Source organism: Chiloscyllium plagiosum, chromosome 1 (assembly GCF_004010195.1).
Source record: "Chiloscyllium plagiosum isolate BGI_BamShark_2017 chromosome 1, ASM401019v2, whole genome shotgun sequence".
Classification (NCBI taxonomy): Eukaryota; Metazoa; Chordata; class Chondrichthyes; order Orectolobiformes; family Hemiscylliidae; genus Chiloscyllium; species Chiloscyllium plagiosum.
In genome coordinates this window covers 62,150,809-62,164,117 of record NC_057710.1, presented here as the reverse complement: position 1 = coordinate 62,164,117, position 13,309 = coordinate 62,150,809, and the positions used below count along the sequence as shown (strand labels likewise).

Here is a 13,309-nt window from a genome sequence, read left to right as displayed (position 1 = left end):
AGACAACCCTTTATCCAAACACCCAAAATCCGAAAAGCTCCAAAATCCGAAGGTTTCTTGTGAAGTTTTTATCTCATTTACATGGTTGTTTGGCACACAACAGTTAACCCAACTCCACACCCACTCGATGCATGTCACTCGATGCTGGCATGGCCCAGCACTGGCAGGACTCAATTCTGTCTCAGGGCCTGTTACTCACTGTGAGTCTGCTGTTCAGTAAGATTTTTCAAAATTCCACCGTTGAACTGTCACTTATTCTGAAATTCAAAAAATCCAAAAACCAGCTAGTCCCAAGCATTTCGGATAAAGGATTCTGTACCTGTACATTGTCATTTCGTATATTTTGTTTTGTCTGTTTTTATTTTATATGTAAAATATATGTATTAATTTACTTAAAAAGAAAAGAATGAAATCAACTAATAAGATCGAAAGGGATGCCTGTGACCTCATGGAACAAGGAGCAGGAATTAAAATACTGATTAAGGGTTAATTGGGTATGAATTACTTATATAAATATGGAGAGTACAGGCTTTGGGGTGTCAAGAGACAAGTAACATCTACATCTAACAATTGCCAGGCAGTGACCATCTCCATCCAGAGATAACCTAACCATCCCCTCTTGGTATTCAATTACATTGTAATCATTAAATACTCCACCTTCAACATCATGGAGTTACTGTTAGCAGAAATTGTCATATAATTAACTCATTTTCCCCAACAACTGCCTATCATCTATAAGGAAGAAGGTCCGGTTACATGGAATGCTGTTGACTTGCTTGGAAGATTATGATTCCATAACACTCAAGAAGTTTACCACCATTCATGCTCAATAAAGCATCCCACTGCATTGACACCCAATTCATCAACTTAAACATTCGACCCTTTCATCATTGACACACAGTAGCAGCAATGTGTACTATATATGACACACTGTAACAACTTACCAAGGCTCCTTCAACTTTCTAAATCTGTGCCCGCTACCAACTACAAAGACCAGGGTACCATCTACAAATTCCCTGTCAAGGTACAGAACAACCTGGCTTAGAAATGTATCACTGCTCCTTCACTGTTGCTGAATCAAAATCTTGGAACTCCCTCCCTAATAGCACTGTGGGTTTACTAACACAACATGGACTCTAGAAATTCAAGAAGGACCCTCACGACAACCTTTTTAAGAGCAATTATGGAGGACAATAAATATTGGCAGACCTGCAACATTCACATCCCATGAATAAATGAAAAAAGGGATCTGGAAAATTCTGTGCAACTCTGGACCATATTATAGGAAAGATGTGAAAACATTAAAAAGATTTACAGAATTTCAGAAACAATTTACAAGAATGATTCAAGGAATGAGAAACTGCAGTTATGAGGACAGATTGAAGAAGTTGGAACTGTTTCTCCTTCGAGAGGAAGACTAAAAGGTGATTTGATAGAGGTTTTCCAAAACCATTAGTGGGCTGAATAGAATAGACAGAGAAGCCATTCACCATCCTGACTTGGAAATATATTGCCACTCCTTTAATGTCACAGGGTCGAAATCCTGGAACTTCCTCCCTAACAGGGGGAAAGTGAGGACTGCAGATGCTGGAGACCTGAGTTGAAAAGTGTGGTGCGGGAAAAACACAGCAGGCCAGGCAGCATCCGAGGAGCAGGAGAATCGACGTTTCGGGCATAAGCCCTTCTTCAGGATTTCCTGAAGAAGGGCTTATGCCCGAAACGTCGATTCTCCTGCTCCTCGGATGCTGGCTTGCTGCGTTTTTCCAGCACCACACTTTTCAACCCCACTTCCTCCCTAACAGCATTAGAGGTATACCTAAGCCAAATGGATTCTACCTGTTCAAGAAGGCAGCTCACCATCACTTTCCCAATGGCAATGGCTGAACCAGCAAAGTCCATATAAATGAATAAAAGTAAAAAAAAAACTTGTTGCAATTCCTTACCATACATTTTGCCATTAATTGTGCATTTGTTGAATATCATGATATTCTGTGTCAGGGTCCCTGTTTTATCGGAGAATATATACTGGATCTGTCCAAGCTCCTCAGTTAATGTTGTCGTACGTGCTAATGCAGGAGTGTCCTTCTTTGGGTAATACATTTTGGAATCCCAATCAATGTAGAAGCTGCTGCCCAAGCGGATAACTTCAATGCTAGTGTAAAAAACACAGTTCAAAAAATCAATCATTTATTTTCTTTAAAATATTGACAATTTACCTTAAAAATGAAACAAATATCCATTGGGGTATTGCTTAAAAATACTATTAAATTTACTTTTCCTTTTAATGATACATATTTCATTACAATAAGCCATGCTCTTAACATATACTTGAAGTGCTCATACTTCCATCAGTTAGAACAAGAGAACCATACAAACTAAACCGCATAGAATGGGGCCATTCAGCCCATCTTGTTCATGATGAAACTAAAGATGTCAATGAAGAAATTAAAAATAATAATATAAACTGATGAATAAATCACAAGGTAGATCAAAACATGAAAAGCAAAATACTGCAGATACTGGAAATCAGAAACAGGCAGAAAGTGGTGGAGAAACTCAACCAATCTGGCAGCATCTGTGGAGAGAAAGAGGATTAATGTGTTGAGTCTAGAATTATTCTTCTTAAGCGTCAAAACGTGTTGTCTTCCATGGCATAGCCATCTAGTTTCTCATTGTCAGCATGTTTAGGTTACATTAAGAAACATGGGCCACATTGATTTGTCTGTGAGCCAAAACATGGAACTGAAGTATGGTTATATTTTGTCACCTCCCAGTTGCTTGCTATTTCAACAAGCAATTCTGAAGATACAAGTCATTCTCTGCCATTTCCACCACCTCCAGCAGGAGGCCACCACCAAACATACTTTCTCCTCCCCTTCTCTGTCAGCATTCCACAGAAATCATTCCCTCCATAACAAATTCAGTAAAATAGATTGTCTCACATGTAACATTTCTCCAGACCAGGAGGAAAGAACATCAAGAGAAAATTTTCAGAGAGAACACAAGTGTTTTGCTGTAGCAGGGATAGTTGTATAGCAGCTTTGAAACCTCCAAAGCTAAAACTAAAATCCTAGTTCTATGGATGCTTGCCCCCACCCCATTCATGCTGCTTTTATTGTTCCAATCTTAAAGAAAAAACCAAGGCCTCACAAACTGTTTACTTTATTGGTTTGGACCAGATTGCTCTGACTTATGTCTCAACCTCTCTTCCTAGAAAAAGGCTAAAATACATCTCTTAAAGCTATAGTGGCATCAAACCTTTTAAAAGAAAACCATCGATATAGAGATGGCTTCACTTTTAAAAACCTTTACTTTTACATGATCAATGCACTACAATATATATACATTACACTGACTCTAAGCATGCAAGCATTTAATGGAAATGGACTACAATCCATTTCTTCCCACCACCAAACATCTCCATCTCCACTCATCAAAGTCGTGATGAGTCAGCAATTCTGCTTCTTGTCCTGCCACGTATATAAATTTAAAATTAAATGGCTGCATTAATAAGCTCCAACTAAACAGCCTGGAATTCTTATCCTTAATTTTTTCCAAAACGTTTAGGGATTATGCTTAGTACATTCAATTGTCTAAGACACAACCTGAGCAACTTAATTGTTGAAACATTACAACGCCAACACCAAACTCAATGTTTCCTTCTCAATTAGAGTCATGGAGATGTACAGCACAGAAACAGACTCTTCAGTCCAACTCATCCACGGTGACCATATATCCTAAACTGACCTAGCCCCATTTGCCAGTATTTGGCTAATGTCCCTCTGAACCCTTTCTATTCATACACACATCCAGCTGCCTTTTAAATGTTATCATTGCACCAGCCTCCACCACTACATCTGGCAGCAATTCCATACATGCACCCACGCCCTGCATGAAAACGTTGCCCCTTAGGTCCCTTTTAAATCTTTCCCCTCTCACCTTAAACCTATGCCTTCTAGTTTAGGACTCCTCATCCCCGGGGAAAATACATTGTCCACTTACCCAATCTATGCACCTCATGATTTTATAAACCTCAATAAACCTCAGCATCCGACACTCCAGGAAAAACAGCACCAATCTATTCAGTCTCTCCCTAAAGCTCAAACCCTCCAACCCTGGCAACATCCTTGTAAATCGTTTCTGAACCCTTCCAAGTTTCACAACATTCTTCCTAAAGCAGGGAGACCAGAATTACATGCAGCATTCCAAAAGTGGCCTAACCAATGTCCTGTACAGCCATAACATGACCTCCCAACTCCCATACTCAATGCACTGACCAATAAAGGCAAGCATAACAAACACATTCTTCACTATCGTACATACCTGTGATTCCACTTTCAAGGAACTATCAACCTGCGCTGCAAGGTCTCTTACATCAGCAACAGTTCCCAGGATCTTATCGTTAAGTGTATAAATCCTGCCCTGATTTGCTTTTCCAAAATGCAACATCTCATATTTATGTGAAATATGATGTGGAATATTTCTGTTGCTGAATATTCAGCTTTTTGGAAAAATACCCAATAGGCCTTTCTATCTTCTTGTCACTTCCTCGAAAAAGTACAGCACCAATGCCAACATCAGTTTTTATCAATAGTCCCTGGAATGCCGGAGACTGAGGGGTGACCTTACAGTGGTTTATAAAATCATGAGGGGCATGGATAGGATAAACAGACAAGGTATTTTCCCTGGGATGGGGGAGTCCAGAACTAGAGGGCATAGGTTCAGGGTGAGAGGGGAAAGATATAAAAGGGACCAAAGGGACAATGTTTTCACACAGAGGCTGGTACGTGTATGGAATGAGCTGCCAGAGGAAGTGGTGGAGGCTGGTACAATTACAGCACTTAAAAGACATCTGGATGGGTAGATGAATAGGAAGAGTTTAGAGGGATATGAGTGCTGGCAAATGGGACTAGATAAGGTTAGAGTATCTCAGCGGCATGGACCAAAGGGTCTGTTTCCATGCTGTATATCTTGATGACTCTATGATAGTCACCTTGAATAGCTTTGAGTAATTAGGTGGCTAATGCCAGAGCAGTGGCCAACTCAGCTTTCAAGTTGTCAAATGCCTTCTGAGATTTGTCCGTCCATTGAAAGTTTCTACACTTTTTCAATAAGTCAGTCAGTGGATCAACCACATTGCTAAAATTCGGTACGTAATTCCGATATAAGCTAGTTAGTCCCAGGAATCATAGTACTTCCCTCTTCGTCAATGGTTTGGTAAACTCCCCAATAACCCAGATCCAGCAGTGAATATTGCAACACAATGCTGGTCACAGGCCTCCAGTCCAAAAAGCCACCATCCACATCTACCTTCTGTCTCCTATCTTTGAGCCAATGGCTAGCTCTCCCTGTATTCCATGTGATCTAACCTTGCTAACCAGTTTACCATGTGGAACCTGGTCAAACCTATGCAATCTGGGCAAATGCGAAGTGATTCATTTTGGAAAGTCTAATTCGAGAGCGAGCTATACTGTAGGAAGAGCCTTGGCAAAAGTTGATGAGCAGAGAGATCTGGGAGTTCAGGTCCATTGTACCCTGAAGGGAACTGCATAGGTAGAAAGAGTGGTCAAGAGGCATATGATATGCTTGCCTTCATCGGACAGGGTACTGAGTATAAGAGCTGGCAAGTCATGTTAAAATTGGACAAGACTTTGGATCGGCCGCATCTAGATTACTGCGTACAGTTCTGGTTGCCATATTATCAAAAGGATGTGGACACTTTGGAGACGGTGCAGAGAAGGTTTACGAGGATGTTGCCTGGTATGAAAGGTGTTAGCTATGAAGAGAGGTTGAGTAGGTTAAGATTATTTTCATTAGAAAAAAGGAGACTGAGGGGGGACCTGATTGAGGTCTACAAAATCATGAAGGGTGTAGACAGGGTAAATAGAGATAAGTTTTTTCCCAGGGTGAGGGATTTAATAACGAGAGGTCACGCATTCAAGGTGAGACGAGAAAAGTTTAAGTACACAGAAAGTACTTTACACAAAGGGTGGTAGGTGCCTGGAACACGTTGCCAGCAGAGGTACTAGAGGCAGGCATGGTAGATTCATTTAAGGTGCATCTGAACAGATGCATGAGTAGGTGGGGAGCAGAGGGATACAGATCCTTAGGAATTGGGTGACAGGTTTAGGCAGTGGATTTGGATCAGCACAGGCTTGGAGGGTGTACATTTTCTTTGTTCTTTGTTCAATCAATTAATACAATTGTAAAATGTTCCTAAAATGTGAGAATACATATCAAGAATGCTGGTTTTATCACTGCCTGAAGATTTCCAATTACCTGACATGTATGACATATCTGGTAAGAATCAACCACATATCTGTGCAGTCCAGGCCAAGAAAAAATGTTTTTGCATTTTGTCTAGAGCTTTCCTTTCTCCTAAATGACCTTACACAGGTACCTCATGAGCTACCCACAAAACCACTTTTCTACAACCACTGGTAATAAAACTTGATGAACTTTTGCCCATTTTTCATCACCTGAATATGTAATAGTCTCTGTTTTCTCATCAAGACTTCATTTCTAAGATAGTAATATTCTGGGATTTATTCAGATTATACTTCTGTGAATGCTGTTTGATACAATTGCTTTAGTGTTTCATCCTTCTGTTGTAATTCAGCTCGCTTCTCTGAACTAAAAATATTCATCTTGTTCTCTACCTGTCCTTGTTTTTTCTCAACAATTTGATCAAACATAGTCTCTGGTAATTGTTCTTCAACTTCCTTATCTTTATTCCATGATTTCTCCTCCTGGTTCAATCTGTAGCTATGTGATCTTGTTACCACACAGTCAGGTAAAATCCCAGGATGCACTTCCTGTAACACCTTAGTTGCCTGATTTTCCACTGTCTTTTCAACCACAGTTGTCATCACTCCCACCTGTGATCGAGCTATAACATTACCAAGGATAAATTGTATTTCTAAATCAAGAATTTCTCTATTATTCATACCACAACTTCACCACTTTTCACCAGACTCTCCAACCTCACTTTATATAATGGATCACTATTCTTCTCACCATGAATTCCAAATATCACCACCTTTTCTGACAACACTCCTTCTGAATTACGTATATTTTGAACTCTCACCATAAAAGACTGACTTGTTCCCATATCTCTTTAATTTTAAATTTCTTTACTTGCACTTCCTGGCACACATGAGTAAACCCCACCCATGCAAGCAAATTCTTTAAAGAGATCTCGCACTTTCTTTTCAACCAACTCTTGATCAGGTTGTACATTCTTCTGCAGCTTGTTAGCTTCCACTATGCTTTCCTTTACCACTTCAACAAAGCTCACTGGCTTACGCTATTTTCCCACATTTGTGTTTCCACTGCTTTTTCTAAAACCACCAACACTGCGACTTCATGTGGCTTACTTTATTACAATGAAAGTACCTGAGCTTTTTAACTTCTCTTTTCCCCTCATGTGTTTCTTTTTTACTGTGAGATAAACTATCCTCATTATCTTCAATGAGATCTCCTTATCCTTTACCACCTGAGGATTTATCTTTTCCACAATTTCTATCCCTCACAGATCCAAGTTGATGTCAGAAGCCAAACTTTGATTTCTGAACCAACTCTGAACCAATCTGCCATTTCCACTATTAACTTACAGTTTTAACTCCGCTCTTCCACGGAGTTCTTGCTACTTCAGGAACTGAATTTTTAAACTCTTCCAAAATAATTGTCTCTCCAAGAGCATCATATGTTTAATTTATTTTCAATGCTTTTATCCACCTATTAAAGTTACTTTGTTTGATCCTTTCAAACTCTATGTACATCTGACCAGGTTTCCTCCTTAGATTCCTAAAACATTGTCTCGTAGCACAAACAGCCAGGTTTCTGGTATTGAGACTGGCTCTAGTGCAACGAGGGGTACGTCGGGTTCCAAGAGATCAATTGTGTGAGAGGATTCTCTAGTCTAAGGTACAGACAGATGTTTCTGTGGCCAGCAGCGAAAAATCAGAATGGTGTGTTGCTTCCTGGTGCCAGGATCAAGGATGTCTCAGAGAGGGTGCAGAATGTTTTCAATGGGGAAGAGGGGCCAACAAGAGGTCATTGTCCACATTGGAACCAATGACATAGGAAGCAAAAAGACTGAGATTCTGAAGTGTGATTACAGAGAATTAGGCAGAAATTTATAAAGGAGGTCCTCAAGAGTAATAATATCTGGAATACTCCCAGTGCTACGAGCTAGTGAGGGCAGGAATACGAGGATAGAGCAGATGAATGAATGGCTGAGCAGCTGGTGAATGGGAGAAGGATTCACATTTTTGGATCATTGGAATCTCTTTTGGGGCAGAAGTGATCTGCACAAGGACGGATTGCACCTAAATTGGAAGGGGACTAATACACTGGCAGGGAGATTTGCGAGAGGTGCTCAGGAGGATTTAAACTAGTAAGGTGGGGCGTGGGACCCAGGGAAATAGTCAGGAAAGAGATCAGTCTGAGACTGGTACAGTTGAGAACAGAAGAGAGTCAAACAGTCAGGGCAGGCAGGGACAAGGTAGGACTAATAAATTAAACTGCATTTATTTCAATGCAAGGGGCCTAACGGGGAAGGCAGATGAACTCAGGGCATGGTTAGGAACATGGGACTGGCAGAAACATGGCTCAAGGATGGGCAGGACTGGCAGCTTAAATGTTCCAGGATACAAATTCAACAAGAAGGATAGAAAGGGAGGCAAGAGAGGAGGAGGAGTGGCCTTTTTGATAAGGGATAGCATTACAGCTGTGCTGAGGGAGGATATTCCCGGAAATACATCCAGGGAAATTATTTGGGAGGAATTGAGAAATAAGAAGGAGATGATCACTTTATTGGGATTGTATTATAGACCCCCTAATAGTCAGAGGGAAATTGAGAAACAAACTTGTAATGAGATCTCAGCTATCCATAAGAATAATAGGGTGGTTATGGGAGGGGATTTTAACTTTCCAAACATAGACTGGGACTGTCATAGTGTTAAGGGTACAGATGAAGAGGAAATTTTTTTAAGTGTGTACCAGAAAAATTTCTGATTCAGTATGTGGATGTACTACTGGAGAAGGTGCAAAACTTGACCCACTCTTGGGAAATAAGGCAGGGCAGGTGACTGAGGTGTCAGTGGGGGACCACTTTGGGGCCAGCGACCATAATTCCATTAGATTTAAAATAGTGATGGAAAAGGATAGACCAGATCTAAAAGTTGAAGTTCTAAATTGGAGAAACGCCAATTTTGACGGTATTAGGCAAGAACTTTCAAAAGCTGATTTGGGGGCAGATGTTCGCAGGTAAAGGGACAGCTGGATAATGAGAAGTCTTCAGGAATGAGATAACGAGAATCCAGAGAAAGTATATTCCTGTTAGGGTGAAAGGAAAGGTTGGTAGGTATGGGGGATATTGGATGACTAAAGAAATTGAGGGTTTGGTTAAGAAAAAGAAGGAAGCATTTGTAAGGTAGAGACAGGGGAGATAAAGTGCATCCTTAGAAGAGCATAAAGGCAGTAGGAGTATACTTAAGAGGGAAAGCAGGAGGGCAAAAAGGGAACATGAGATAGCTTTGGCAAATAGAATTAAGGAGAATCCAAAGGGTGTTTACAAATACATTAAGGACAAAAGGGTAACTAGGGAGAGGATAGGGCCCCTCAAAGATCAGCAAGGCGGCCTTTATGTGGAGCCGCAGAAAATAGGGGAGATATTAAACATGTATTTTGCATCAGTATTTACTGTGGAAAAGGATATGGAAGATATAGAATGTAGGGAAATAGATGGTGACACCTTGTAAAATGTCCATATTACAGAGGAGGAAGTGCTGGATGTCTTGAAATGCATAAAGGTGGATAAATCCCCAGGACCTGATCATGTGTATCCTAGAACTCTGTGGGAAGCTGGGGAAGTGATTGCTGGGACTCTTGCTGAGATACTTGTATCATCAATAGTCACAGGTGAGGTGCCGGAAATCAGGAGGTTGGCTAACGTGGTGCCACTGTTTAAGAAGGGTGGTAAGGACAAGCCAGGGAACTATAGACCAGTGAGCCTGACATCGGTGGTGGGCAAGTTGTTGGAGGGAATCCTGAGGGACAGGATGTACATGTATTTGGAAAGGCAAGGACTGATTAGGGATAGTCAACATGGCTTTATGCGAGGGAAATCATTTCTCACAAACTTGATTGAGTTTTTTGAAGAAGTAACAAAAAAGATTGATGAGGGAAGAGCGGTAGGTGTGATCTATGTGGACTTCAGTAAGGCGTTCAACAAGGTTCCCCATGGGAGACTGAATACAGGGAGAACTAGCCGTTTGGATACATAACTGACTCAAAGGTAGAAGACAGAGGGTGGTGGTGGAGGATTGTTTTTCAGACTGGAGGCCTGTGACCAGTGGAGTGCCACAAGGATCGGTGCTGGGTACACTACTTTTCGTCATGATGATTTGGATGTGAGCATAAGAGGTACAGTTAGTAACTTTGCAGATGACACCAAAATTGGAGGTGTCGTGGACAGTGAAGAAGGTTACCTCAGATTACAACAAGATCTTGATCAGATGGGCCAATGGGCTGAGAAGTGACAGGTGGAGTTTAATTCAGATAAATGTGAGGTGCTGCATTTTGGGAAAGCAAATCTTAGCAGGACTTATACACTCAATGATGAGGTCTTATGGAGTGTTGCTGAACAAAGAGACCTTGGAGGGCAGGTTCACATATCCTTGAAAGTGGAGTTGCAGGTAGATAGGATAGTGAAGAAGACGTTTGGTATGCTTTCTTTTATTGGTCAGAGTACTGAGTACAGGAGTTGGGAGGTCATGTTGCAGCTGTACAGGACATTGGTTAGGCCACTGTTGGAATATTGCGTGCAATTCTGATCTCCTTCCTGTCGGAAAGATGTTGTGAAACTTGAAAAGGTTCAGAAAAGATTTACAAGGATGTTGCCAGGGTTGGAGGATTTGAGCTTCGGGAGAGGTTGAATGGGCTGGGGCTGTTTTTCCTGCAGCGTCGGAGGTTGAGGGGTGACCTTATCGAGGTTTACAAAATCATGCAGGGCATGGATAGAATATATAGACAAAGTCTTTTCCCTGAGGTCGGGGAGTCCAAAACTAGAGGGCATAGGTTTAGGGTGAGAGGGGAAAAATGTAAAAGAGACCTAAGGGGCAACTTTTTCACACAGAGGGTGGTACGTGTATGGAATGAGCTGCCCGAGGAAGTGGTGGAGGCTGGCAACATTTAAAAGGCATTTGGATGGGTCTATGAATAGGAAGGGTTTGGAGGGATATGGGCTGCATGCTGGCAGGTTGGACTAGATTGGGTTCGGATATCTGTTCGACATGGACGGGTTGGACCGAAGGGTCTGTTTCCATGCTGTCCATCTCTATGACTCTATTCCTGGTACTAGCTCATTTGCACTTAAGTTAGCTTTTTTCATCTCATCACCTCATCATACACCCCAGATACTTCCTCTGATAGAGATGCAAATACCTCACTATCTCTACCTACCAATTGTTATTGGATCAACAATAACCACATGGTCATCAGCCATTTCATTTGTTTAGCTACTTTCTCAAATGAAACGAGAAAGGCTTCTGCATCCATCTCGTTGAACCTAGGAATGCTTGGGCATATTTAAACAGTCCCCACCAGATCTTTGGCTGCAATCACTATCCTCATCACTACTCCTACGCTTCACCTCTACACCTATCATTTTAGGTCGATTTTGAGTTTTCAGCTCCAACCTCTAAAGTTCAAAAAAATCTCTCTTTTTCCCATTCTCTCTCTCTCTCTTTGTTTTTCTTCTGCCAGGGCTTTTCTTCCTTTTACTTTTTCTTTTGTCACTTTCTTTTTCCTTGACCATTGCCTCTAATTCAAGCAGCTTCATTTGCAATTGAATTTTAGCCATTCTGGCAATTGTAAATGTTGAACTATTGTGACAATTATCTCCCCATTTTGCAAGGACAAAGGCAACCCCAACCCCACCTTGTTTCCCAATTCCAAAAAGTTCTTGCTCACTTTCTGTAAAACTCCGGAAGAGACTTCTTTCACCCTTCAGGATTCCTGAAGAAGGGCTCATGCCCGAAACGTCGATTCTCCTGCTCCTTGGATGCTGCCTGACTTGCTGCGCTTTTCCAGCAACACATTTTCAGCTCTGGTGCTGGAAAAGCACAGCAGTTCAGGCAGCATCCGAGCAGCAGGAAAATCGATGTTTCGAGCAAAAGCCCTTCTTCAGGAATACAGGCAGAGTGCTTGAAGGGTGGAGAGATAAATGAGAGGACGGTGGGGGTGGGGAGAAAGTAGCATAGAGTACAATAGATGAATGGGGATGGGGATGGAGGTGATAGGTCAGGGAGGAGGGTGGGAGAAGGTAGCAAAGAGTACAATGGGTGAATGGGGGTAGGATGAAGATGATCGGTCAGAGAGGAAGGTGGAGTGGATAGGTAGAAAGGAAGATAGGCCGGTAGGACAGGTCATGGGGACAGTGCTGAGCTGGAAGTTTGGAACTGGAGGTGAGGTGGGAGAAGGAGCAATGAGGAAACTGGTGAAGTCCACATTGATGCCCTGGGGTTAAAGTGTTCCGAGGCGGAAGATGAGGCGTTCTTCCTCCAGGCGTGAAGGAGGCTCAGGACCTCCATGTCCTCGGCTCAGTGGGAGTGGGAGTTGAAATGTTGGGCCACAGGGCGGTGTGGTTGATTGGTGTGGGTGTCCCAGAGATGTTCCCTAAAGTGCTCTGCTAGGAGGCATCCAGTCTCCCAAACGTAGAGGAGACCGCATCGGGAGCAATGGATACAATAAATGATATTGGTGGATGTGCAGGTGAAACTTTGATGAATGTGGAAGGCTCCTTTGGGGCCTTGGGTGGAGGTGAGGGAGGAGGTGTGGGCGCAGGTTTTGCAATTCCTGTGGTGGCAGGGGAAGGTGCCAGGACGGGAGGGTGAGTTGTTGGGGGGTGTGGACCTGACCAGGTAGTCACGGAGGGAACGGTCTTTGCGGAAGGCAGAAAGGGCTGGGGAGGGAAATATATTCCTGGCAGTGGGGTCCGTTTGGAGGTGGCAGAAATGTCAGCAGATGATTTAGTTTATGCGAAAGTTGGCAAGGTGGAAGGTGAGCACCAGGTGGGTTAGAACATAGAACATAGAAGAATACAGCGCAGTACAGGCCCTTGGGCCCTCGATGTTGCGCCGATCCAAGCCCACCTAAACTACACTAACCCACTATCCTCCATATACCTATCCAATGCCCTCTTAAATGCCCATAAAGAGGGAGAGTCCACCACTGTTACTCGCAGGGCATTCCATGAACTAACGACTCGCTGAGTGAAGAACCTACCCCTAACACCAGTCCTATA

General features: G+C 42.3%; 1 protein-coding gene across 3 annotated transcripts in view; it reads right to left on the bottom strand.

Moving 5' to 3' along the window:
- atp8b5b (ATPase phospholipid transporting 8B5b) overlaps positions 1-13,309 on the bottom strand; it is a 269,633-nt gene that overhangs the window by 105,259 nt on the left and 151,065 nt on the right. For all 3 annotated transcript variants that reach the window (XM_043688030.1, XM_043688038.1, XM_043688048.1), the window contains one exon: positions 1,944-2,152. In XM_043688030.1, the coding sequence (XP_043543965.1) occupies positions 1,944-2,152 (209 nt within the window). The remainder of the gene's footprint in view (positions 1-1,943; positions 2,153-13,309) is intronic.